At 49.6% G+C, this 25,924-nt stretch overlaps 1 protein-coding gene across 1 annotated transcript in view; it reads right to left on the reverse strand.

Annotated features, from left to right (window-relative positions):
- Positions 1 to 10,410: 10,410 nt before the first annotated feature.
- Positions 10,411 to 25,924, reverse strand: part of f2 (coagulation factor II (thrombin)) — a 65,668-nt gene continuing 50,154 nt past the window's right edge. The window contains exons 13-14 of the mRNA XM_080191466.1: positions 24,562 to 24,632; positions 10,411 to 10,667 (exon numbers count right to left, since the gene is read on the reverse strand). Coding sequence (XP_080047592.1) covers positions 10,512 to 10,667; positions 24,562 to 24,632 — 227 coding nt within the window. The 3' untranslated portion in view covers positions 10,411 to 10,511. The remainder of the gene's footprint in view (positions 10,668 to 24,561; positions 24,633 to 25,924) is intronic.

Raw genomic sequence — 25,924 nt, forward strand, 5'->3', positions numbered from 1 at the left:
GACGGACCTCATTCTTGATTCTCCTACTGACAGCCCAGCGTGTCATGGGAGCCCACCCGGGTAACTCACAGTCAGCTCCAATGCTGAGCTTCTCGATTTCAAGCCCTCCCACCCTCTGGCCAACTCTCACTAAGGAAGGGCACTCACTCAGCTGTGATATGGACAGGAACTCAGGACAGAGGACATGGGAAGTACTGCCTGCATACCAGCCTTCACAGCTCTTTGAAAGCAAGAGGCAGCCCAACATGTAGAGAAGGTAAGGCCTGCAATGACCCCTCCAAAACCCTCTCCCCAAAATGGTATTCCTGGGACCGCCATCCCAGCCCTGAGTTATGTGTGTCCCTGAGTCCTCTCTGCTGCCCCCTGAGCAGTATACACCACGGAGTGTGCTGACTGCCTGAGCACTGACCTCCAAAATCCCTGTTGGAAGTGAAGGTGCCAGGTTCGTGCTTCTGTTGACTGGTTGTAAATGGCACTAGTGTGATGTCACACCGGCGCTTGCTGAATACCTGGTGAAGGACAGGGTGTCCTGGAGAGAGTGCTCGCTAATGACATGCTAATATATTACAATGAACGTTCTGCAGTGTTTCATGCCACTCCACTGGTGAGGGGGCTGGAAGAGCGGAACTTGGAAACTCACTGGTGTGTATGAAGTTTTCTGAGTCTCTCCGGATATTGTGTATGCACTGCCGTTCCTGCAGACGGGGAATGCAGGCTCAGAATCGCCCCCTATTGAGTTTGGAGGTCATGGAAGTTGGATCAGTGACGCCTGAAGACGTTGATTTAATGTTCAAAGATTCATGGGTCATATTTCGGTGAAAGAAGGAGAAAATATCAGGGAGTTGGCATTTAGTTTCAGCTCGTTAGAGGTCAGTCAGCAGATAACAACAGTGCCACCTATTTCAGCAGACTTGATGACAATACAAAGCTCAGATGGAGGCAGATTAGAGGCAAGCGGAGAAATTAAGAATTAAGACTTTTTGCAAATTCACTTTACTGCAGTAGGGAAAATGCCAGAATCTGTTTTTAAGAATAAGAGGCAGCTTATGGCGTTTACTACCAAATAAAACTTACAAGGTTGGACTTTAACCTGGTGTTGAGAGACTTCTTACTGTGTTTAAGAACATTGGAATTTCCCTAAGGACATCTGCAATTATATAGGGCTTTGATAAGTCTGCTCCTGGTTAACTTTATACAGTTTTGGCCTACTTATTGGGAGTGGAATAGTTGTATAACGGCTGAGCCTGCACAGGATTAAAGTTAGACTGGCTACTATACAACCAACACAGTGATGTAAGCAGGCATATGAGCCAGGCCCAAGGGTCATGTGGTGTTTAAAGCATAAGCATGGTGATAGCTCCTAACTTGTACCCTTTACTGTACAAAGTCCAACCTTGTACCCTTTACTGTACAAAGTCCAACCTTGTACCCTTTACTGTACAAGTGTAAGTAGTTCTACTTGTGAATAAAGACTTACATTTAACACTTACTGCATTGAAAATTACAACTGCTTCTCTAAGGTACACCATTCTGTAACCAATGCCTGGGGATCAAAAACCCTCAACCTCATCAAAATGCTGAAAGAAAGAGATGCTGGAAGACCAAGGTTAAACTTCAGTGAAAATTCTGACCTGAGTGAAACTCCCAAAAAGAGCCTAAAATGCATGTGAAATTCTCCTGAATATTTGCCAGACAAAAAAAAACTGGTTTTTGAAGGCAGATGTTTTTGCTGCAGCAAAAGACTCCATTGAATTTCTCTTAAAAGTCCAGCTTCGAAGTGCAGAGTTCACAGAGCCTGCAAGGGTGAGCTAAGTCTCTTAAAGTTCCAGGCTGTAGTTAGTTCTGAGAATCCTTTCCTTAATTTAGCGGCAGAGGGCAGCACATTGCTAAAGTTCAATTCCCCAGTCAATATCCCATGGTTTCTGAATTCATAAGATCAGAAAATGAATTAATTATTTCAATCTCTTGCAATCTCTTGCAGTTGTTGAGCTCTGAAATGGGTGAGCATAACTTTAAATCAGAATGCTTCATTACCCATCTCAGCAAATTGACGTAATTGTTAGCCTGTGTCCTTGACCGATGGCGAGGGAACCAACAAGAGGGAACATCATTTTGTCCTGATGCCATGAGATTTCCTGGGTTCCGGATCTGATTGTAAGGACTTACAAGGCAAGACACCAATCACCAGTGAACATACTCAGGAATGGTACTGGTGGTGTCTGAGACATTGAGAGAGATTTTCTGGTCCCACCTGCTGCAGTAATCGTAATGGATGGGACAAGAGGGGACCTCATTCCCACCAACTTACCTTCTACAGATGCACCTGTCCATGATGGATAGGATAGGAGTGACTACCGCACAATCCTTGTGGAGACGAAGCACCATCTTCACACTGAGTATACCCTCTATCATGTACCATCACCGCAACAAATGAGATGGATTTCGAACAAGTTTAGTAACTCAAGACTGAACATCCATGAGTCCTTGCAGGCCATTACTAGCAGCAGAATTGTACTCAGCTACAGTCTGTAAACTCATGGCCCAGCACATTCCCATTTGCACCAAACCAGGGATCAACCTCCCTTGTTCAATGAAGACTGCAGCAGGCAATACTTGGAGCAACACCAGCCCTAAAAATGAGGTCTACACTAACATAGAATCAAAAAATAGAAACAGGAAGAGGCCATTTGGCCCTTTGAGCCTGCTTCGGCATTCATTGTTATCATGGATGGTCATCCAACTCATTAGCCTGATCCTGCCTTCCTCCCCATATCCTTTGATCTCGTTCACCCCAAGTGCTATATCTAACCACTTCTTGAAAATACAAAAGGTTTTGGCCTCAACTACTTCCTGCAGTAGTGAATTTCACTGGCTGACCACTCTCTGAGTGAAGAAATGTCTCCTCATCTTAGTCCTAAAAGCTTTACTCTGTATCCTTAGACTGTGACACCTGGTTCTGGATGCCCCCACCATCGGGGTATCCTTCCTGCACCTACCCTGTCTAGCCCTATTAGCGTTTTATAGGTTTCTATGAGATCCCCTCGCATTCCTCTGAACTCCTGCGAATATAATCCAAACCAACTCAATCTCTTCTCAGAGTACGTACCCTGTACCTGGTGGATGGTATTCTCACGTGAGATGATGGCATCCGTGTCAATGATCCGGCATGTCTTGCAGAGGTTGCTGTGGCAGGGTTGTGTGGTGTCGTGCTCACTGTTCCCCTGAAGGCTGGGTAGTTTACTGCGGACAATGGTCTGTTTGAGGTTGTGCGGTTATTTGAAAGCAAGAAGTGGGGGTGTGGGGATGGCCTTGGTGAGATGTTCGTCTTCATCAGTGACACGTTGAAGGCTCCAGAGAAGATGCCATAGCTTCTCTGCTCCAGGGAAGTACTGGACAACGAAGGGTACTCTATCCACCATGTCCCGTGTTTGTCTTCTGAGGAGGTCGGTGCGGTTTTTCGCTGTGGCATGCCGGAACTGTCGATTGATGAGTCCAGCGTCATATCCTGTTCTTATGAGGGCGTCTTTCAGCGTCCAGAGGCGTCTGTTGCGATCCTCCTCATCTGAGCAGATCCTGTGTATACGGAGGGCTTGTCCGTAGGGGATGGCTTCTTTAATGTGTTTAGTGTGGAAGCTGGAGAAGTGGAGCATCGTGAGGTTATCCGTGGGCTTGCGGTTCAGTGAGGTGCTGAGGTGACCGTCCTTAATGGAGATGCATGTGTCCAAGAATGCAACTGATTCCAGAGAGTAGTCCATGGTGAGTCTGACGGTGGGATGGAACTTGTTGATGTCATCATATAGTTGTTTCAGTGATTGTTCACCATGAGTCCAAAGGAAGAAAATGTCATCGATGTAGCTAGTGTATAGCATCGGTTGAAGGTCCTGTGTGGTGAAGAAGACTTGTTTGAACCTGTGATGCTGGGGACCTCCAGACGATGAGAGAGGTCCCCAGCGTCACAGATTCCACTCAACACCCAATTCACGCCACATGGTACTCAGCAATGACTGGAGGCCCTAGATGTTGCAAAGGCTACGGGCTCTGATGATATTGTGACAATAGTACTGAAGGGTTGTGTTCCAGAACTTGCCACACCCCTAACCAAGCTGTTCCATCACAGCTACAGCACTAACATCTATCTGATAGTGTGGAAAAAGCAGGATAAATCCAACCAGGCCAATTACCACTCTTACCCTCAATCATCAGCAAATGGATGGAAGGAGTCACAAACACTGCTATCAGGCAGCACTTGGTTAGCACTGACCTGCTCACTGAAGCTCAGTTTGTATTTCACTGGAATTGCACAGCTCCTGACCTCATTACAGCCTTGGTTCAAACATGGACAAAAGATTTGAACTCTTAGAGTGAGATGAGAGTAACAGCTATTCTCCTCATCGCAGCATTTGACCAAGTGTGGCATCAGGGAGCACCTGCGCAAGGATATTTTGGCCCTGGAGGGAGTGCAGAGGGGGTTTACTAGGCTGATACCGGAGTTGAGGGGATTGAGCTATGAGGAGAGGCTGAATAAACTGGGCTTGTACTCGTTAGAGTTTAGAAGAATGAGGGGAGATCTCATTGAGACGTATAAGATGATGAATGGGATGGATAGGATAGAGGTGGAGAGACTCTTCCCGCTCAGAAAGGACAGTAGGACTAGGGGGCACAGCCTCAAGATAAAGGGGAGGCGGTTTAGAACGGAGTTGAGGAGGAACTTCTTCACTCAAAGGGTGATGAATCTCTGGAATTCTCTGCCCGTTGAAGTGGTGGAGGCTGCCACGCTAAATATTTTTAAGACGCGGGTTGATGGGTTTTTGATAAGAGAGGGGATTAAGGGTTATGGGGAGAGGGCGGGAATGTGGAACTGAGCCACGACAGATCAGCCATGATCTTATTGAATGGCAGGGCAGGCTCGAAGGGCCAGATGGCCTACTCCTGCTCCTATTTCTTATGTTCTTATGTTCTTAGCAAAACTGGTGCCAATAGGAATTGGGTGGGAAAATTCTTCACTGGTTGGAATCATACTGAGCACAGAGGAAGATGGTTATGGTGGTTGGAGATCAATCATTTCAAGTCCAGGGCATCACTGCAGAAGTTCCTCAGGGTAGTGTCCAAGGCTGAGCCACATTTAGCTGCTTCATCAATGATCTTTCTTTCATCATAAGGTCAGAAATGGGGATATTCACTGATGATTGCACAATGTTCAGCACCATTCACAACTCCTCAGATACCAAAGCAGTCTGCATCCAAATTATAGAATTATAGAATCCTTACAGGGAGAAAGAGGCCATTCGGCTCATCAAGTCTGCACCACCAACAATCCTACTCAGGCCCCATCCCTGTAATCCAGCATATTTACCTTCCTAATCCCTCAAACCTACACATCCCAGGACAATAAGGGACAATTTAGCATGGCCAATGCCCCTAGCCCGCACATCTTTGGACTATGGGAGGAAACAGAGTGCCCAGAAGAAACCCACGCAGGCACAGGGCAAACTGCAGACTCTGCAGAGATGGTGACTCAAGCTGGGAATCGAACTCAGGTCCCTGGTGCTGTGAGGCAGTTGTGCTAACCACTATGCCACCATGCCGCTCATATGCCACTGTGCCACACACTTATAGCAGGACTTGACAATTTAGAGCTTGGGCTGACAAATGACAAGCAACATTTGTGCCATACATGTGCCAGCCAATGGTCATCACCAACAAAAGAGGATTTAACCATCACTGCTTCACATTCAATGGCATTAACATTGTTGAGCCTCTACTATCAATATCCTAGGGTGATGACCATTGACCAGATTAGATCAGAACCTGACGAGCCATATAAATTCTGTGGCTACAAGAGCAGGTCAAAGGCTAGGAGTAACTCACCGCCTGACTCCCCAAAGCCTGTCCACAATCTTCAAGGCATAAATCAGGACTGTGATGAAATACTCTCCACTTGTCTGGATGAATGCAGCTCCAGAAACACTCAGAAAGCTTGACACCATTCAAGACAAAGCAGTCCACTTGATTGACACCACAAATAATCACTCTCCCACCATCAATGAACACTATCAGAAGAGTGTATCATCTACAAGATGTACTCACAAGAGAATTGGACATATTCACCAAGATCCTGCGACAGTACACTATCATCTGAAAGGATAAGAACAAAGAACAAAGAACAAAGAACAACCCAGCACGGGAAACAGGCCCTTCGGCCCAACGAGCCCACGCCGCCATCTTAACAAAGCATTTTCCTACACCTACCTTGGCCCGTGTGTATGCGTATGGTACCCCTATTGTAACCAGATTCAGGGGAGAATAGTTTAGGGACAATTTGTTACACCAGTCAGCCTAAGAGCACATCTTTGGGGTGTGGGAGGAAACCGGGGTACCCGGAGGAAACCCACGCAACCACAGGGAGAATGCGCAAACTCCCACTGACACTGGCCCAAATCCATGTGTCTGCACAGCTAGCAGTGATAGTCACTGAGCTGTTGTGGTGCCCATCTGCTGGTCCAGTTTTAAGCACACACAACGACACGAAGTACTAGGCCACTCTCGAAACCTCCAAGAGCAGCCCATGCATGACCCACTGTGTGCATGCTCCTCGTTTGACAACAAGGTGGACTGACACACCTGCGGATTAAAAGAGACAAGACATTAACATGTAGCATTACATTTCCAGTATCGTCCCGAGGCTCTGACCCTTTTTAAAACCGTCTCCTATAACCCTCCATCCCTGTTTCAGTCATGTGCCTATCTAAGTAAACCTTAAACAAGTCCAGCGTGCCTGCCTCCACCACCTTACTTGGTAGTGCATTCCATACCCCCACGACCCTCTGTGTGAAAAACCTCCCTCTAGTATCCAAATTATACTTCTCCCCCCTCACCCTTAGCTCGTGACCCCTCGTGATATTTGTCTCCAATCCAGGAAAAAGCCTGCCACTGTTGACTCTATCTATACCCTTCATTATTTTATACACCTCTATCAGATCCCCCCTTAATCTCCGTCTTTCTAAGGAAAAGAGCCCCAGTTTACCCAATGTTTCCTCATAACCCAGTCCTTCTATACCAGGCAACATCCTGGTAAACCTCCTCTACACTCTCTCCAGGGTCTCCATGTCTTTCCGGTAGTAAGGTGACCAGAACTAGACGCAGTACTCCAAATGCGGTCTAACCAACGTTCTGTACAGCTCTTATACTCTATACCCCTTCCTATAAAGGCTAGCATTCCATAAGCTTTCTTCGCAACCTTCTCCACCTGGGTTGCCACCTTCAGAGACTTGTGCACTTGCACTCCCAGGACCCTCTGCATTTCTACACAGTATACAGGCAGTAAATATCTGGAAACACCACCGCCTGGAAGTTCCCCTCCATGTTGCTCACCACCCTTCACTGTCGCTGGGTCAAAATCCTGGAATTCCCTCCCTAACAGCATGATGGGTATACCTAGACCACATGAACAGTTTTTGCTCAAGAAGGCAGCTCATCATCAACTTCTCAAGGCCAATTAGGGATGGGTAATAAATGCTGGCCTAGCCAGCGACACCCATATTCCATGAATGAGCTCAAAACAAATGAGCTGAATTGGGTATGCTCAAAAAACAACTTGAAAAAAAGGAAGCAATTAAAACCAAATTGTGAAAAAGGTGGAACTGAAGGTTCTATTGTCGAGACCTGAACATCTATATACCTCGAGATGGCTCACACAACAATGGAAAAAGAAGTAGAAGAAACAAGGAGATGTGCACAATGTTCATCCACCACACAAGAAACAAGTTAGAGTAGCAATGATCACTGATCAAGGCAACAGCCAAAATGCCCAAGTATGCTTCATCACCAAGCAATGGAAAATGAGCTTCTTGGCTTAGTACATACTGTTAAATAGTTGTATACTCCTGGTTTGCTGCAGTCTACAGAACCATCCCCAGGCATTGTAACCTACAGAAAAAGGAATCCTAACTGTGCTTTGAAAATAAGTTACACATGCATTGCTTCAGCAATCATTGTAGATATCTATAACTTGCATGTCATTAATGCTATCTAGCTGTATGTGTTGGGATTGCTGCAGAAAGGCTGTTAGTTACACTGTCACATGGAAAAACAATGGGATTAGAATAAGTAGGTGCTTGATGGCCAGCTCAGACACAATGGGCCTCTTTCTGTGCAGTAAAACTCTATGACTATGACAAACAGGAAGAGCCAACAACAACTACTCTGATAGAATGACGAACAAGAAATGAAAGCAATATAGACCTCTTTTTAAATTCAAGGACTTGAAGGGGGAGTTGGGGTTATGCTAATGCAATAATAATGCCAATGTAGTAACAACAATGTAAATGTGTGGAACTGATAACAATGTAAGACATGTTACAAACTAGCATAACTCCAAATACATTGGATAAAGACTTAGAGGGAGGTGTAGTATAAGGACTTGGTACACAGAGGGCCTGATTTTATCATTTTTATTCTAAGTGCTGAATCTGGGCGCAATTCAGATCTGACTTAGAAATCTGCTTTCAGGTGCCCCCATATGCACTTAGCCTGAAAAAACATCACGAGTCTGGATTGTGCTGTGGGTGTAACTTAGCGTGCCTGAAATGATCGGAACTCTGAACCGCGCACGTGCAGTTAGGAAAAAAAAATTGAAAATTGCGTCGCTGTCACCTCATTCGGGCTGCAGAAAGTGGATAAAGTGGCCTGGGAGTGATGGCCCCACAGACATCACCCCCCACTCTTACAACATAACTTTCCCCCTTATCATCCCACCCTCCTCCGCTACCCAGAGCGATTGCCCACAAAGTGGCAGTGGACACCCCGCCGCGGCTCCTGCCGCCCCCCCCCCCCAAGATCCATCTGAACTCCCTCCACCTCCACCCCCCTCCCCCGCCCCCACCCCAGAGAATGATCTGACTCGCTTCCCTGCTCCCTCCCACCTTCCACTCACACAACCGATCTGAGTTAGAGAGCCGTTGGAAGCCCTGAACTTACCTCTTCAGAAGTGGGAGAGCCCGAACCAGGACTTTGCTGAGTATGTCTGTTTCGCGCTGAATCTGGATGGGCGAACGTGATGGTAAAGGGAGAAACGCTGATAAAATTGGATGAGCAGTTCATTAATTCAGTTTAAATGCATGCGGATCGCGTTAATGGCCTCAGACCAGACTTCACCTCATTTTTGCACCCGAAAATGGGCACGATGCAATGGTAAAATCAGGCCCATAGGGTTAATGTGGGACTGAGTGCAATACTATCTACACAGTGAAGGCACATGGAGAAGTCTTAGGGATCAGTGTGATGGTAAGCAAAGATGGGTTAAAACCTAAGCTCCTAACCTGTATCCTTTACTGTACATGTGTAAATATTCTACTTGTGTAACAAAGACTTATTGTTAACCTACTGGAGACCACTTAGGATTACAATGGGGAGAAATTAATTAATTGGAATTTTTGGAATTCTCAATCTTTAAGAATGCTCGGACTTTGAGTATATTCAAGACTGAGATAGACGGATTTTTGGGGTTAGGGGAATTGAAGATATGGGGATAAAGCAAGAAGTTGAAGCTGGTGTAAAAGTTCAAGCTTGATCTTATTGAATGGTGGAGACAGGATGAGCTCTTTGGCTTAGTTCCTGCTCCTATTTCCTATGTTCTTCTGTTTACTGGGGAAATAACAATGACTGAGAGTTTCCTCAGAGCTGCTTTCAAACAATAACTTCACTGTACTTACACAGGTAAATTGTGTTTCCACTGCACTACTGGTGAGGTAATCACAATGCAAAGATAGGCATTTGTGGCCAAATGGACCATTGAAAGTTGCTGCATGCACAGTATTAATTTAACAAGTAATTTGTCTGTCCCCCTCACAGCCTCAGTATTTACTGAGTAGCACGGTGTTTAGCACTGCTGGCTCACAACGTCAGGGACCTGGGTTCGACTCCTGGCTTGGATCACTGTCTGTGCAGAATCTGCATGTTCTCCCCAGGTCTGTGTCAGTGGTTTGCTCTGATAGTCCGAAGGTTAGATAGATTGGGCATGCTAAATTGCCCCTTAGTGTCCCGGGATGCATAGGTTAGAGGGATTAGCGAGGTAAATGTGGGGTTATGGGGATAGAGTCAGGGTGGCTTGTTGTCGGTGCAGGCCCCATGGGGCGAATGGCCTCTTTCTGCACTGTAGGGATTCTATAACAAAATACAACATCTGATATGTGTGAGCAATGGAATTATAGGTTGAAAACTGATTTATTTTAAACACGTGTAAAGAGGAAGAGAAATCAGTTACAAATTTGATACTTAATAAATAAAAAGGACACCATTAATGGGAAAACAATGATGAGGATTGAGAGAAAGGGAAGGTAAATAAAACTCTTCACACTTATTCCATTCATAATAATTCAATTTTATTTCATAAACAGGCTAAAATTGCTTCAATAGAATGACTGAATCATTTATCAACATCAAAATTATTCTTAATTCTCTCAATGGATATTAAAAAACAGCCATGCCCTCTTTAAAGTTGGACATTGCAAGTTTTAATCCTCTGTCTGTGACTTCTTTCCCTGTATAACTTTCATCAACCACCTTCGGAACCTGAATACGTAAGTGTAGAATCCATACTTCCCATCCCTGTCACATCCTTCACCCCAGGAGACGATTCCCATCAGGTACCATCGATTATTTGAAGGATTCTGCATTGTCAGAAATAAATATCTTCAATATATATTAAAGGAAGAGGAATTTCTGCTGTTTATGTTAGATACATAGGCAGAAAAATACATATAATATAATGCCACAAGATGTCCCAAAGTACACCACAGCCAATGAAGTGTGATGTAAGAAACACTGCAACTGGTTAGTACATTGTAGGCTGATGGGTATTCATAAAGGCACCAGTAAAGTGAGGACACCAACAAATACTAGTGGTTAAAAGGAATAACTCTGTATTAGGATAAGGGCTGTGGGTGCAGCAAAGAACAGGATGGGCAGATGTGGCACAAACACAGGAATTGGTTGGGCAGTGCTGTGCCTTGAACAGACAGTGATTGAACACAGACACCTTTGTGTCATGTTCCTGAAAAAATTATGACAGAGGCATGACAGTGGCATGACAGAGGCATGACTCTCAGTATTCATGTCCAAAAGGACAGTAATAGATTAGCGGCTGTCCTTGGAGTACTTGACTGGAAGCATGATCCATGTCAGTAGGATCTCTTTAAGAAGGAGAGACAAAGAGACATTGGCAGAAGCAACCCAGCCAGGACCCACCACTGTAGAAGCAAGTCTGGCACTTGGAGACATGAGAACAAAACCTATCAGCAGGGAATCTGATCAATTTGCCTGGCTACAGGGAGTATCTCTAAGTCTAATTTGTCAGTTTGGGTATTTTATGTAGTTTTGACACTTGTGTGTAAGATGGAGTAGGTCCAAGGTTACTTGCTTTGTGTGTAACAAAGTCAGGATGTGGTGTTGGACTGGGGTGAACACAGTAAGAAGTCTCACAACACCAGGTTAAAGTCCAACAGGTTTATTTGGTAGCAAACGCCACACAGTTACTGGTGTTTGCTACCAAATAAACCTGTTGGACTTTAACCTGGCGATGTGAGACTTCTTAATTTAACAAAGTAAGTCAGAGATTAATTACTTTGTGTCTAAGGAAGTATTATTGGTGTAATTTTGTGATAACTTGGGACAGTGCAAAAAAAGAAACAAAGAAGCTTTGTTGCACAATAATTTAATAGTTTGGGTGTCTGTCCACAGCACCCATTGACTTAAGATTGAAGGCAAAGCATAACCAGCTCCAACACAAATGTAATAATTATCCAAATGGCCTGCTTCCCTGGCGATGGATAAAACACTGGAAGAACTCCCTTTCTCATTTTCAAATCAGATTTCCTATGTCCGTCTGAGAAAGAAAACCTTTCTTTAACATTTGAGTTGAAAGTTGAAATGTCCATCTGTACAGCACTCCCTCAGTACAGCACTCCCTCTGTACAGCGCTCCCTCAGTACAGCACTCCCTCAGTACAGCGCTCCCTCAGTACAGTGCTCCCTCAGTACAGCGATCCCTCAGTACAGCACTCCCTCAGTACAGCGCTCCCTCAGTACAGCGCTCCCTCAGTACAGCGCACCCTCAGTGCAGCGCACCCTCAGTACAGCGCTCCCTCAGTACAGCGCTCCCTCAGTACAGCGCTCCCTCAGTACAGCGCTCCCTCAGTACAGCACTCCCTCAGTACAGCGCTCCCTCAGTACAGCGCTCCCTCAGTACAGCGCACCCTCAGTACAGCGCTCCCTCAGTACAGCACTCCCTCAGTACAGCACTCCCTCTGTACAGCGCTCCCTCAGTACAGCACTCCCTCAGTACAGCGCTCCCTCAGTACAGTGCTCCCTCAGTACAGCGATCCCTCAGTACAGCACTCCCTCAGTACAGCGCTCCCTCAGTACAGCGCTCCCTCAGTACAGCGCACCCTCAGTGCAGCGCACCCTCAGTACAGCGCTCCCTCAGTACAGCGCTCCCTCAGTACAGCGCTCCCTCAGTACAGCGTTCCCTCAGTACAGCACTCCATCAGTACAGCGCTCCCTCAGTACAGCGCCCCTCAGTACAGTGCTCCCTCAGTACAGTGCTCCCTCAGTATTGTGCTCCCTCAGTACAGCACTCCCTCAGTACAGCGCTCCCTCAGTGCAGCACTCCCTCAGTATAGCGTTCCCTGAGTACAGCGCTCCCTCAGTACAGCGCTCCCTCAGTACAGCGCTCCCTCAGTACAGCCTTCCCTCAGTACAGCTTTCCCTCAGTACAGCGCTCCCTCAGTACAGCGCTCCCTCAGTACAGCGCTCCCTCAGTACAGCGCTCCCTCAGTACAGCGCTCCCTCAGTACAGCCTTCCCTCAGTACAGCCTTCCCTCAGTACAGCGCTCCCTCAGTACAGCGCTCCCTCAGTACAGCGCTCCCTCAGTACAGTGCTCCCTCAGTACAGTGCTCCCTCAGTACAGCCTTCCCTCAGTACAGCGCTCCCTCAGTACAGTGCTCCCTCAGTACAGCGCTCCCTCAGTACAGCGCTCCCTCAGTTCAGCACTCCCTCAGTACAGCGCTCCCTCAGTACAGCGCTCCCTCAGTACAGCACTCCCTCAGTAATGTGCTCCCTCAGTATAGCGCTCCCTCAGTACAGCACTCCCTCAGTACAGCCTTCCCTCAGTACAGCGCTCCCTCAGTACAGCGCTCCCTCAGTACAGCACTCCCTCAGTACAGTGCTCCCTCAGTACAGCGTTCCCTCAGTACAGCACTCCCTCAGTACAGTGCTCCCTCAGTACAGCGATCCCTCAGTACAGTGCTCCCTCAGTACAGCGCTCCCTCAGTAATGTGCTCCCTCACTACAGCGCTCCCTCAGTACAGCGGTCCCTCAGTACAGCGCTCCCTCAGTACAGCACTCCCTCAGTACAGCGCTCCCTCAGTGCAGCACTCCCTCAGTACAGCGCTCCCTCAGTACAGTGCTCCCTCAGTACAGCACTCCCTCAGTACAGCGCTCCCTCAGTACAGCACTCCCTCAGTACAGCACTCCCTCAGTACAGCGATCCCTCAGTTCTGCACTCCCTCAGTACCGCACTCCCTCAGTACAGCACTCCCTCAGTACAGTGGTTCCTTGGTACAGTGGTCCCTCAGTACAGCACTCCCTCAGTACAGCGATCCCTCAGTACAGCACTTCCTCAGTACAGCACTCCCTCAGTACAGCGCTCCCTCAGTACAGCACTCCCTCAGTACAGCACTCCCTCAGTACAGCGCTCCCTCAGTACAGCGCTCCCTCAGTACAGCACTCCCTCAGTACAGCGATCCCTCAGTACAGCACTCCCTCAGTACAGCGATCCCTCAGTACAGCACTCCCTCAGTACAGTGCTCCCTCAGTACAGCACTCCCTCAGTACAGTGGTCCCTCAGTACAGCACTTCCTCAGTACAGCACTCCCTCAGTGCAGCACTCCCTCAGTACAGCGATCCCTCAGTACAGCGCTCCCTCAGTACAGCACTCCCTCAGTACAGCGCTCCCTCAGTACAGCGCTCCCTCAGTACAGCGCTCCCTCAGTACAGCACTCCATCAGTACAGCGCTCCCTCAGTACAGCGCTCCCTCAGTACAGCACTCCCTCAGTACAGCGCTCCCTCAGTACAGCGCTACCTCATTACAGCGCTCCCTCAGTACAGCGCTCCCTCAGTACAGCGCTCCCTCAGTACAGCACTCCCTCAGTTCAGCACTCCCTCAGTACCGCACTCCCTCAGTACAGCGCTTCCTCAGTAAAGTGGTCCCTCAGTACAGCGCTCCCTCAGTACAGCACTTCCTCAGTACAGCACTCCCTCAGTTCAGCACTCCCTCAGTACAGCACTCCCTCAGTACAGCACTCCCTCAGTACAGCATTCCCTCAGTACAGCACTCCCTCAGTACAGCATTCCCTCAGTACAGCGCTCCCTCAGTACAGCACTCCCTCAGTGCAGCACTCCCTCTGTACAGCACTCCCTCAGTACCGCACTCCCTCAGTACAGCGCTCACTCAGTACAGCACTTCCTCAGTACAGCATTCCCTCAGTACAGCACTCCCTCAGTACAGCACTCCCTCAGTACAGCACTCCCCCAGTACAGCACTCCCTCAGAACAGCGATCCCTCAGTACAGCACTCCCTCAGTACAGCGCTCCCTCAGGACAGCGCTCCCTCAGTACAGCACTTCCTCCGTACAGCACTCCCTCAGTACAGCACTTCCTCAGTACAGCAGTCCCTCAGTACAGCGCTCCCTCAGTACAGCACTCCCTCAGTACAGCGATCCCTCAGTACAGCACTCCGTCAGTACAGCACTCCCTCAGTACAGCGCTCCCTCAGTACAGCACTCCCTCAGTACAGCGCTCCTTCAGTACAGCACTCCCTCAGTACAGCAATCCCTCAGTACAGCGCTCCCTCTGTACAGCACTCCCTCAGTACAGCGATCCCTCAGTACAGCGATCCCTCAGTACAGCACTCCCTCAGTACAGCACTCCCTCAGTACAGCGCTCCCTCAGTACAGCACTCCCTCATTACAGCGCTCCCTCAGTACAGCGCTCCCTCTGTACAGCGCTTCCTCAGTACAGCGATCCCTCAGTACAGCGATCCCTCAGTACAGCACTCCCTCAGTACAGCACTCCCTCAGTACAGCGCTCCCTCAGTACAGCACTCCCTCATTACAGCGCTCCCTCAGTACAGCACTCCCTCAGTACAGCACTCCCTCAGTACAACGATCCCTCAGTACAGCACTCCCTCAGTACAGCACTCCCTCAGTACAGCGATCCCTCAGTACAGCGCTCCCTCAGTACAGTGCTCCCTCAGTACAGCACTCCCTCAGTACAGCACTCCCTCAGTACAGCGATCCCTCAGTACAGCACTCCCTCATTACAGTGCTCCCTCAGTACAGCACTCCCTCAGTACAGCACTCCCTCAGTACAGCACTCCCTCAGTGCAGCACTCCCTCAGTGCAGCACTCCCTCAGTACAGCGTTCCCTCAGTACAGCACTCCCTCAGTACAGCGCTCCCTCAGTACAGCACTCCCTCAGTACAGCACTCCCTCAGTACAGCACTCCCTGAGTACAGCACTCCCTCAGTACAGCACTCCCTCTGTACAGCACTCCCTCTGTACAGCACTCCCTCAGTACAGCACTTCCTCAGTACAGCGCTCCCTCAGTACAGCGATCCCTCAGTACAGCGCTCCCTCAGTACAGCACTCCCTCAGTACAGCGCTCCCTCAGTACAGCACTCCCTCAGTACAGCGATCCCTCAGTACAGCGCTCCCTCAGTACAGCACTCCCTCAGTACAGCGCTCCCTCAGTACAGCGCTCCCTCAGTACAGCACTCCCTCAGTACAGCACTCCCTCAGTACAGCACTCCCTCAGTACAGCACTCCCTCATTACAGTGCTCCCTTAGTACAGCGATCCCTCATTACAGCGCTCCCTCAGTACAGCACTCCCTCTGTACAGCACTCCCTCAGTACAGCACTCCCTCAGTACAGCACTCCCTCAGTACAGCGCTCCCTGAGTACAGCACTCCCTCAGTACAGCACTCCCTCAGTACAGCACTCCCTCAGTACAGCACTCCCTCATTACAGTGCTCCCTCAGTACAGCACTCCCTCAGTACAGCGATCCCTCAGTTCTGCACTCCCTCAGTACCGCACTCCCTCAGTACAGCGATCCCTCAGTACAGCACTCCCTCAGTGCAGCACTCCCTCAGTGCAGCACTCCCTCAGTACAGCACTCCCTCAGTACAGCACTCCCTCTGTACAGCACTCCCTCAGTACAGCGATCCCTCAGTACAGCGCTCCCTCTGTACAGCACTTCCTCTGTACAGCACTCCCTCAGTACAGCGATCCCTCAGTACAGCACTCCCTCAGTACAGCGCTCCCTCAGTACAGCACTCCCTCAGTACAGCACTCCCTCAGTACAGCGCTCCATCAGTACAGCGCTCCCTCAGTACAGCGCTCCCTCAGTACAGCGCTCCCTCTGTACAGCGCTCCCTCAGTACAGCACTCCCTCAGTACAGCACTCCCTCAGTACAGCGATCCCTCAGTACAGCGCTCCCTCAGTACAGCACTTCCTCAGTACAGCACTCCCTCAGTACAGCACTCCCTCAGTACAGCACTCCCTCAGTACAGCACTTCCTCAGTACAGCACTCCCTCAGTACAGCGCTCCCTCAGTACAGCGCTCCCTCAGTACAGCACTCCCTCAGTACAGCACTCCCTCAGTACAGCGCTCCCTCAGTACAGCGCTCCCTCAGTACAGCACTCCCTCAGTACAGCGATCCCTCAGTACAGCACTCCCTCAGTACAGCGATCCCTCAGTACAGCACTCCCTCAGTACAGTGCTCCCTCAGTACAGCACTCCCTCAGTACAGTGGTCCCTCAGTACAGCACTTCCTCAGTACAGCACTCCCTCAGTGCAGCACTCCCTCAGTACAGCGATCCCTCAGTACAGCGCTCCCTCAGTACAGCACTCCCTCAGTACAGCGCTCCCTCAGTACAGCGCTCCCTCAGTACAGCACTCCATCAGTACAGCGCTCCCTCAGTACAGCGCTCCCTCAGTACAGCACTCCCTCAGTACAGCGCTCCCTCAGTACAGCGCTCCCTCATTACAGCGCTCCCTCAGTACAGCGCTCCCTCAGTACAGCGCTCCCTCAGTTCAGCACTCCCTCAGTACCGCACTCCCTCAGTACAGCGCTTCCTCAGTAAAGTGGTCCCTCAGTACAGCGCTCCCTCAGTACAGCACTTCCTCAGTACAGCACTCCCTCAGTTCAGCACTCCCTCAGTACAGCACTCCCTCAGTACAGCACTCCCTCAGTACAGCATTCCCTCAGTACAGCACTCCCTCAGTACAGCATTCCCTCAGTACAGCGCTCCCTCAGTACAGCACTCCCTCAGTGCAGCACTCCCTCTGTACAGCACTCCCTCAGTACCGCACTCCCTCAGTACAGCGCTCACTCAGTACAGCACTTCCTCAGTACAGCACTCCCTCAGTACAGCACTCCCTCAGTACAGCACTCCCTCAGAACAGCGATCCCTCAGTACAGCACTCCCTCAGTACAGCACTTCCTCAGTACAGCATTCCCTCAGTACAGCACTCCCTCAGTGCAGCGCTCCCTCAGTACAGCACTCCCTCAGTGCAGCACTCCCTCAGTACAGCGCTCCCTCAGTACAGCGCTCCCTCAGTACAGCGCTCCCTCAGTACAGCGCTCCCTCAGTACAGCACTCCCTCAGTACAGCGCTCCCTCAGTACAGCACTCCCTCAGTACAGCGCTCCCTCAGGACAGCGCTCCCTCAGTACAGCACTTCCTCCGTACAGCACTCCCTCAGTACAGCACTTCCTCAGTACAGCACTCCCTCAGTACAGCGCTCCCTCAGTACAGCACTCCCTCAGTACAGCGATCCCTCAGTACAGCACTCCCTCAGTACAGCACTCCCTCAGTACAGCGCTCCCTCAGTACAGCACTCCCTCAGTACAGCGCTCCTTCAGTACAGCACTCCCTCAGTACAGCAATCCCTCAGTACAGCGCTCCCACTGTACAGCACTCCCTCAGTACAGCGATCCCTCAGTACAGCGATCCCTCAGTACAGCACTCCCTCAGTACAGCACTCCCTCAGTACTGCACTCCCTCAGTACAGCGCTCCCTCAGTACAGCACTCCCTCATTACAGCGCTCCCTCAGTACAGCGATCCCTCAGTACAGCACTCCCTCAGTACAGCACTCCCTCAGTACAGCGCTCCCTCAGTACAGCACTCCCTCATTACAGCGCTCCCTCAGTACAGCACTCCCTCAGTACAGCACTCCCTCAGTACAGCGATCCCTCAGTACAGCACTCCCTCAGTACAGCACTGCCTCGGTACAGCGATCCCGCAGTACAGCGCTCCCTCAGTACAGTGCTCCCTCAGTACAGCACTCCCTCAGTACAGCACTCCCTCATTACAGCACTCCCTCAGTAGAGCACTCCCTCAGTACAGCACTCCCTCAGTAGAGCACTCCCTCAGTACAGCACTCCCTGAGTACAGCACTCCCTCAGTACAGCACTCCCTCAGTACAGCACTCCCCCAGTACAGCGCTCCCTCTGTGCAGCACTCCCTCAATACAGCACTCCCTCAGTACAGTGCTCCCTCAGTACAGCGCTCCCTCTGTACAGCACTCCCTCTGTACAGCACTCCCTCAGTACAGCACTTCCTCAGTACAGCGCTCCCTCAGTACAGCGATCCCTCAGTACAGCGCTCCCTCAGTACAGCACTCCCTCAGTACAGCGCTCCCTCAGTACAGCACTCCCTCAGTACAGCGATCCCTCAGTACAGCGCTCCCTCAGTACAGCGCTCCCTCAGTACAGCGCTCCCTCAGTACAGCACTCCCTCAGTACAGCACTCCCTCAGTACAGCACTCCCTCATTACAGTGCTCCCTCAGTACAGCACTCCCTCAGTACAGCGATCCCTCAGTACAGCGCTCCCTCATTACAGCACTCCCTCAGTACAGCGCTCCTTCAGTACAGCACTCCCTCAGTACAGCGATCCCTCAGTACAGCGCTCCCTCTGTACAGCACTCCCTCAGTACAGCGATCCCTCAGTACAGCGATCCCTCAGTACAGCACTCCCTCACTACAGCACTCCCTCAGTACAGCACTCCCTCAGTACAGCGCTCCCTCAGTACAGCACTCCCTCATTACAGCACTCCCTCAGTACAGCGCTCCCTCTGTACAGCACTCCCTCAGTACAGCGATCCCTCAGTACAGCGATCCCTCAGTACAGCACTCCCTCAGTACAGCACTCCCTCAGTACAGCACTCCCTCAGTACAGCACTCCCTCATTACAGCACTCCCTCAGTGCAGCACTCCCTCAGTACAGCGTTCCCTCAGTACAGCACTCCCTCAGTACAGCGCTCCCTCAGTACAGCACTCCCTCAGTACAGCACTCCCTCAGTACAGCACTCCCTGAGTACAGCACTCCCTCTGTACAGCACTCCCTCAGTAGAGCACTCCCTCAGTACAGCACTCCCTCAGTAGAGCACTCCCTCAGTACAGCACTCCCTCAGTACAGCGCTCCCTCAGTACAGCACTCCCTCAGTACAGCACTCCCTCAGTACAGCACTCCCCCAGTACAGCGCTCCCTCTGTGCAGCACTCCCTCAATACAGCACTCCCTCAGTACAGTGCTCCCTCAGTACAGCGCTCCCTATGTACAGCACTCCCTCTGTACAGCACTCCCTCAGTACAGCACTTCCTCAGTACAGCGATCCCTCAGTACAGCGCTCCCTCAGTACAGCGCTCCCTCAGTACAGCGCTCCCTCAGTACAGCACTCCCTCAGTACAGCGATCCCTCAGTACAGCGCTCCCTCAGTACAGCACTCCCTCAGTACAGCGCTCCCTCAGTACAGCGCTCCCTCAGTACAGCACTCCCTCAGTACCGCACTCCCTCAGTACAGCACTCCCTCAGTACAGCACTCCCTCATTACAGTGCTCCCTCAGTACAGCACTCCCTTAGTACAGCGATCCCTCAGTACAGCGCTCCCTCATTACAGCGCTCCCTCAGTACAGCACTCCCTCTGTACAGCACTCCCTCAGTACAGCACTCCCTCAGTACAGCACTCCCTCAGTACAGCGCTCCCTGAGTACAGCGCTCCCTGAGTACAGCACTCCCTCAGTACAGCACTCCCTCAGTACAGCACTCCCTCAGTACAGCACTCCCTCAGTACAGCACTCCCTCATTACAGCACTCCCTCAGTACAGCGATCCCTCAGTTCTGCACTCCCTCAGTACCGCTCTCCCTCAGTACAGCGATCCCTCAGTACAGCACTCCCTCAGTGCAGCACTCCCTCAGTGCAGCACTCCCTCAGTACAGCACTCCCTCAGTACAGCACTCCCTCTGTACAGCACTCCCTCAGTACAGCGATCCCTCAGTACAGCACTCCCTCTGTACAGCACTTCCTCTGTACAGCACTCCCTCAGTACAGCGATCCCTCAGTACAGCACTCCCTCAGTACAGCGCTCCCTCAGTACAGCACTCCCTCAGTATAGCGCTCCCTCAGTACAGCGCTCCCTCAGTACAGCGCTCCCTCAGTACAGCACTCCCTCAGTATAGCGCTCCCTCAGTACAGCGCTCCCTCAGTACAGCGCTCCCTCAGTACAGCGCTCCCTCAGTACAGCGCTCCCTCAGTACAGCGCTCCCTCTGTACAGCGCTCCCTCAGTACAGCACTCCCTCAGTACAGCACTCCCTCAGTACAGCGATCCCTCAGTACAGCGCTCCCTCAGTACAGCACTCCCTCAGTACAGCACTCCCTCAGTACAGCACTCCCTCAGTACAGCGCTCCCTCTGTACAGCACTCCCTCTGTACAGCACTCCCTCAGTACAGCACTCCCTCAGTACAGCGCTCCCTCAGTACAGCACTCCCTCAGTACAGCGCTCCCTCTGTACAGCACTCCCTCTGTACAGCACTCCCTCAGTACAGCACTCCCTCAGTACAGCGATCCCTCAGTACAGCACTCCCTCAGTACAGCGATCCCTCAGTACAGCACTCCCTCAGTACAGCACTCCCTCAGTACAGCGCTCCCTCAGTACAGCACTCCCTCAGTACAGCGCTCCCTCAGTACAGCGATCCCTCAGTACAGCACTCCCTCAGTACAGCGCTCCCTCAGTACAGCGCTCCCTCTGTACAGCGCTCCCTCAGTACAGCACTCCCTCAGTACAGCACTCCCTCAGTACAGCGATCCCTCAGTACAGCGCTCCCTCAGTACAGCACTTCCTCAGTACAGCACTCCCTCAGTACAGCACTCCCTCAGTACAGCACTCCCTCAGTACAGCACTCCCTCAGTACAGCGCTCCCTCTGTACAGCACTCCCTCTGTACAGCACTCCCTCAGTACAGCACTCCCTCAGTACAGCGCTCCCTCAGTACAGCGCTCCCTCAGTACAGCGCTCCCTCTGTACAGCACTCCCTCAGTACAGCACTCCCTCAGTACAGCGCTCCCTCAGTACAGCACTCCCTCAGTACAGCGCTCCCTCAGTACAGCGATCCCTCAGTACAGCACTCCCTCAGTACAGCGATCCCTCAGTACAGCACTCCCTCAGTACAGCACTCCCTCAGTACAGCGCTCCCTCAGTACAGCACTCCCTCAGTACAGCGCTCCCTCAGTACAGCGATCCCTCTGTACAGCACTCCCTCTGTACAGCGCTCCCTCAGTACAGCGCTCCCTCTGTACAGCACTCCCTCAGTACAGCACTCCCTCAGTACAGCGCTCCCTCAGTACAGCACTCCCTCAGTACAGCGCTCCCTCAGTACCGCGATCCCTCAGTACAGCACTCCCTCAGTACAGCACTCCCTCAGTACAGCGCTCCCTCAGTACAGCGATCCCTCAGTACAGTACTCCCTCAGTACAGCGATCCCTCAGTACAGCGCTCCCTCAGTACAGCACTCCCTCAGTACAGCACTCCCTCAGTACAGCGCTCCCTCAGTACAGCGATCCCTCAGTACAGCACTCCCTCAGTACAGCGCTCCCTCAGTACAGCGATCCCTCAGTACAGCACTCCCTCAGTACAGCACTCCCTCAGTACAGCGCTCCCTCAGTACAGCGATCCCTCAGTACAGCACTCCCTCAGTACAGCGATCCCTCAGTACAGCGATCCCTCAGTACAGCACTCCCTCAGTACAGCGATCCCTCAGTACCTCACAGAAGTGTCAGCCTTGCTTTCTTGCTGCAGTTTGTGATGTGAAGTTGTCACACAGCAACACGTTTCAGGTAAAAGTTATACCAATAAGCCAAGGCTGACTGTTAGAGTGCGGTTTAATGAAAATGAGTGTCAAATGAGCAAGAGAAAAGGGAGAGGATCATGTCAGTTTGCTGGGCAAGCTGCCTGTCACATTGTTATGGTGCTCTGATCTCCCAGAGATCTCGTGTACTTCCTTCCACCTGCTCCACGGACATTGGACACCAGTCCCCTGACAGGCTCTGCCTTCACAGGCCCCACCCCCTTGGCACTGCCCCTGGCATAATTATGGTAGGCACTGCCAGGTTGCCCAGTGGGTAATCTGGCAGTGTCCTGTGGGCAGGGGGGCTGTGGGCGGGGGCATGAATGACCTCTGATCCCCATGACGAGGCCATCATGTTTGGTCTCTGCTGGTGAAGATCGTAGTGATTCTCACTGAGGCAGACCTCAGCCAGTGAAGTGGTTAAGGTAAGTGAGCCCGGACAAAGTATGTCATTAATATTTAAATCGGTTTTGCTCCACACAGAATCGGTGAGAAACAGGGCACATTTCTCATTTTTCATCTCTCACCCAACCTTACCACCTCACTGGTGGGGTGGTAAGATCACACCTAGACGAGACTCACTGGAGTCAAAGACCAGCCTCAATATGCTAAAGGAGACCAAAACTGTATTTGCCTCTGTGATGGTTTCCACAATCATTCCATTTCTCTCAGGGCACATTCTGATCTCAGCTGGCCAAATGGACGAAGTAAGTGATCTATGTCCTCACAAAGAGAACAGAGAGCCTATTTACAGGGAAGAGTTTTATTTTCACCGTTGAAGCCAACAAAAGGGTAAGAGAATATTAGTTAATGATTGCAACATAAGCCCTTCTTAATTTGTACGTTATGTGTTTCCCCTTACTTCATGTTCCTATACAATGGTCCATTTATAAATGCAAACTCCACCAATAGCTCTGAATGTTAGTCTGTGTCTGAAGAATTGAGTGTTATAATCCTTGTTACAAAATATAACTCTAGTGCAGCAGACTCAGAAACCCAATGCGTCAGAAACTCAATGATCTTTGATGAAAAAACGCACCATTGAAGGAAAAAGGAAAATTATGGAGTATTATGCTGCAGGACTGAAAGTCTGCATAGAGTGATGGAGTGAGAAAGAAAGAGAGAGGCAGAGTGGTGACAGAGAGTAGGCATAAATGAGTCATTTTTTGGATGGAGTTAGTAGGAAGTACGAGTGGTGTGCCACAGGGATCAATGCTGAGGCCTCCCTTGTTTATAATGTATATAAATAACTTGGACGAAGGGACCAATGGTAAGCTTGCTGACAATGCAAAAATAGATAGGAGAAAGTAAATTGTGACGAGGACGTGGGGTCACAAAGAGATATAGATAAGTTCAGTGAGTGGGAAAAGATTTGGCAAATATAGAATAATGTGGGAAAATGCAAAATTCATTTTGACAGGAGAAATAAAGAAGTATATTATTTAAACGGTGAGAGATTGCGGAGTTCTGAGATACGGAGGGATCGGGGTGTCCTAGAGCATGAGTCACAAAAGGTTAGTAGCAGGCACAGAAAGTAATTAGAAGCTAATAAAATGCTATTATTTATTGTGAAGGGAACTGAATACAAAATAATGGAGCTGCAATTATATAGGTATTGGTGAGGCCACATCTGCACCACTACAATATTGGTCTCCTTATTTAAGGATAAATATAAATGCATTTGAAGCAGCTCAGAGAAGGTTTACTAGACTAATATCTGGAATGGGTGGGTTGTCTTATGAGGGAAGGAAAGGCTGAACAAGCTGGGCTTATATCTATTGGAGTTTAGAAGAGTAAGAGGCGACTTGAGTGAAACGTATAAGAGCCTGAGGGATGTTGACAGGGTAGATGTGGAAAGAATGTTTCCTCTTGTGGGTGAGTCTAGAACTAGAATAATAAACAGTCACCCATTTGAGGATTTTTTATTTTCTTGCAGAGGGTTGTGTGTCTATGGAACTCCCTTTCTCAAAGGTTGGTGGATTTTTTAAGGTCAATAGATTCCTTATAAGCGTGGGGATAAAAGGTTCTCGGGGGGGATAGGTGGGAATGTGGGGTTGAGGTTATAATTGGATCACCCATTATCTTATTGAATGCTAGAGGAGGCTCCAGGTGCCGAGTGACCTACTTCCATTCTTAATTTGTATGTTTGTATTGACAGATAGAATAGATCCCTTCCAGGCAGGGTGTGAATAACAGAATGAAGTAAGGTCATTTACAGTGCTGTCGTTCATCCTTTTAAGTTACTTTGATTGTTCAAACACAAGTTATACTGTGCAGATAAAATATGAAGAATTTAAAAAATGTAAAAGTGTAACCTTCATTACAAAAGGACCTCCGCTGTCCCCCTCACAGGCATCTCCACGCAGGCCAGATTCTGGACTGTGACCTACAATGGAAAATAAATGCAAATTAAAGTACAAGAAAACTAGCTAACTGTAGGGTGAATTACACTAGGCCTTTCTCCCATTTAGCAGAATTCAAATGGATTGTCACCTTCTCTCTCAGTTGTCTCTTCCTGACTCTCTCACTGAATCCATCCCATTGGTGATGCTAATCACACTGTCTATAAACAACATTAACAAAGCGACTGGAAAGGATACAATGATCTTGATATCTCATGTCTCCAAAAGAAAGTATTGGTTTCTAATTTAGTATACCACCCATCTTCACTCCTATCTTACCTCCCTTCTTCTTCCTGGGTAATTTTTTCACTTCTTCATTTTACCATCCTCACGTCTTCACTTTCCCTTCATCACTTGACTTCTTCCTTTCTCACATCAAAACTTCCAATTTTGACTCCCAATCTTCACTCTTTACCTTGCCACTTCCCACCTCGACTCCTCCCCTTCACTCTCCATCTTCCTCTGCCTGTTATTGCTGCGACATTTCACCCTTATCACTTCTTTCTTCACCATTCTCCATCTTCACTCCTCCCGTTATTAGTATTCCCTCTAAGAGTGTATTTCCTAACAATATTCTCAAGTGTAAAAAGTTTTTAAAATCTTCATCTAACTTAACGTTAACTTATTTGGAGGACAGGAAGGAGGCGTGGGTGCATGGAGAGAAAAGATAAAGGAATTACATTTGTATAAAATTTCTGTTTAATCTAAAAGAATGCAATGTTCATTTGTTAGCTGCCGTCCCAACCCTCCACCCCATAACATTCACTCACTGGAACTGGGCTTAGGAACAATGCTTGGATATAGATATTTTCCTTATTCTTTCATGGGATGTGGGTGTCACTCTGAAGGTCAGCATTGATTTCCTTTCCCTTGTCAGCAATACCCACACTGCAGGAATGAATAAGTGCAATTCCTCTTTCTTGCTTGCAGTCAATGCTGCTACCCTTCTCACAACTAACACTGAGGATAGATTCAAAGCCATCTCAATTAAATTTGATTTAATTTGGGTTTGAGAACTGTTCATAAGGATTGGACCAACTATGTGAGACAGTGCCACTGACAGACAATGTGGGTGGGGACTAGGCACTAGTTAGACTACACCTGGAATACCATGACCAGGCTTGGTCCCCTTATCTAAGGAAAGATATACTGGCAATGGAGGCAGTCCAGAGAAGGTTCATTGGGTTGATCCTGGCTATGGAGGGATTTTCTTATGAGGAGAGTTTGGGTAGTTTGGGACTGTACTCATTGGAATTTAGAAAAATGAGAGGCAACC

Source organism: Carcharhinus amblyrhynchos, chromosome 6 (assembly GCF_965287045.1).
Source record: "Carcharhinus amblyrhynchos chromosome 6, sCarAmb.v2.hapA, whole genome shotgun sequence".
Taxonomy (NCBI): Eukaryota; Metazoa; Chordata; class Chondrichthyes; order Carcharhiniformes; family Carcharhinidae; genus Carcharhinus; species Carcharhinus amblyrhynchos.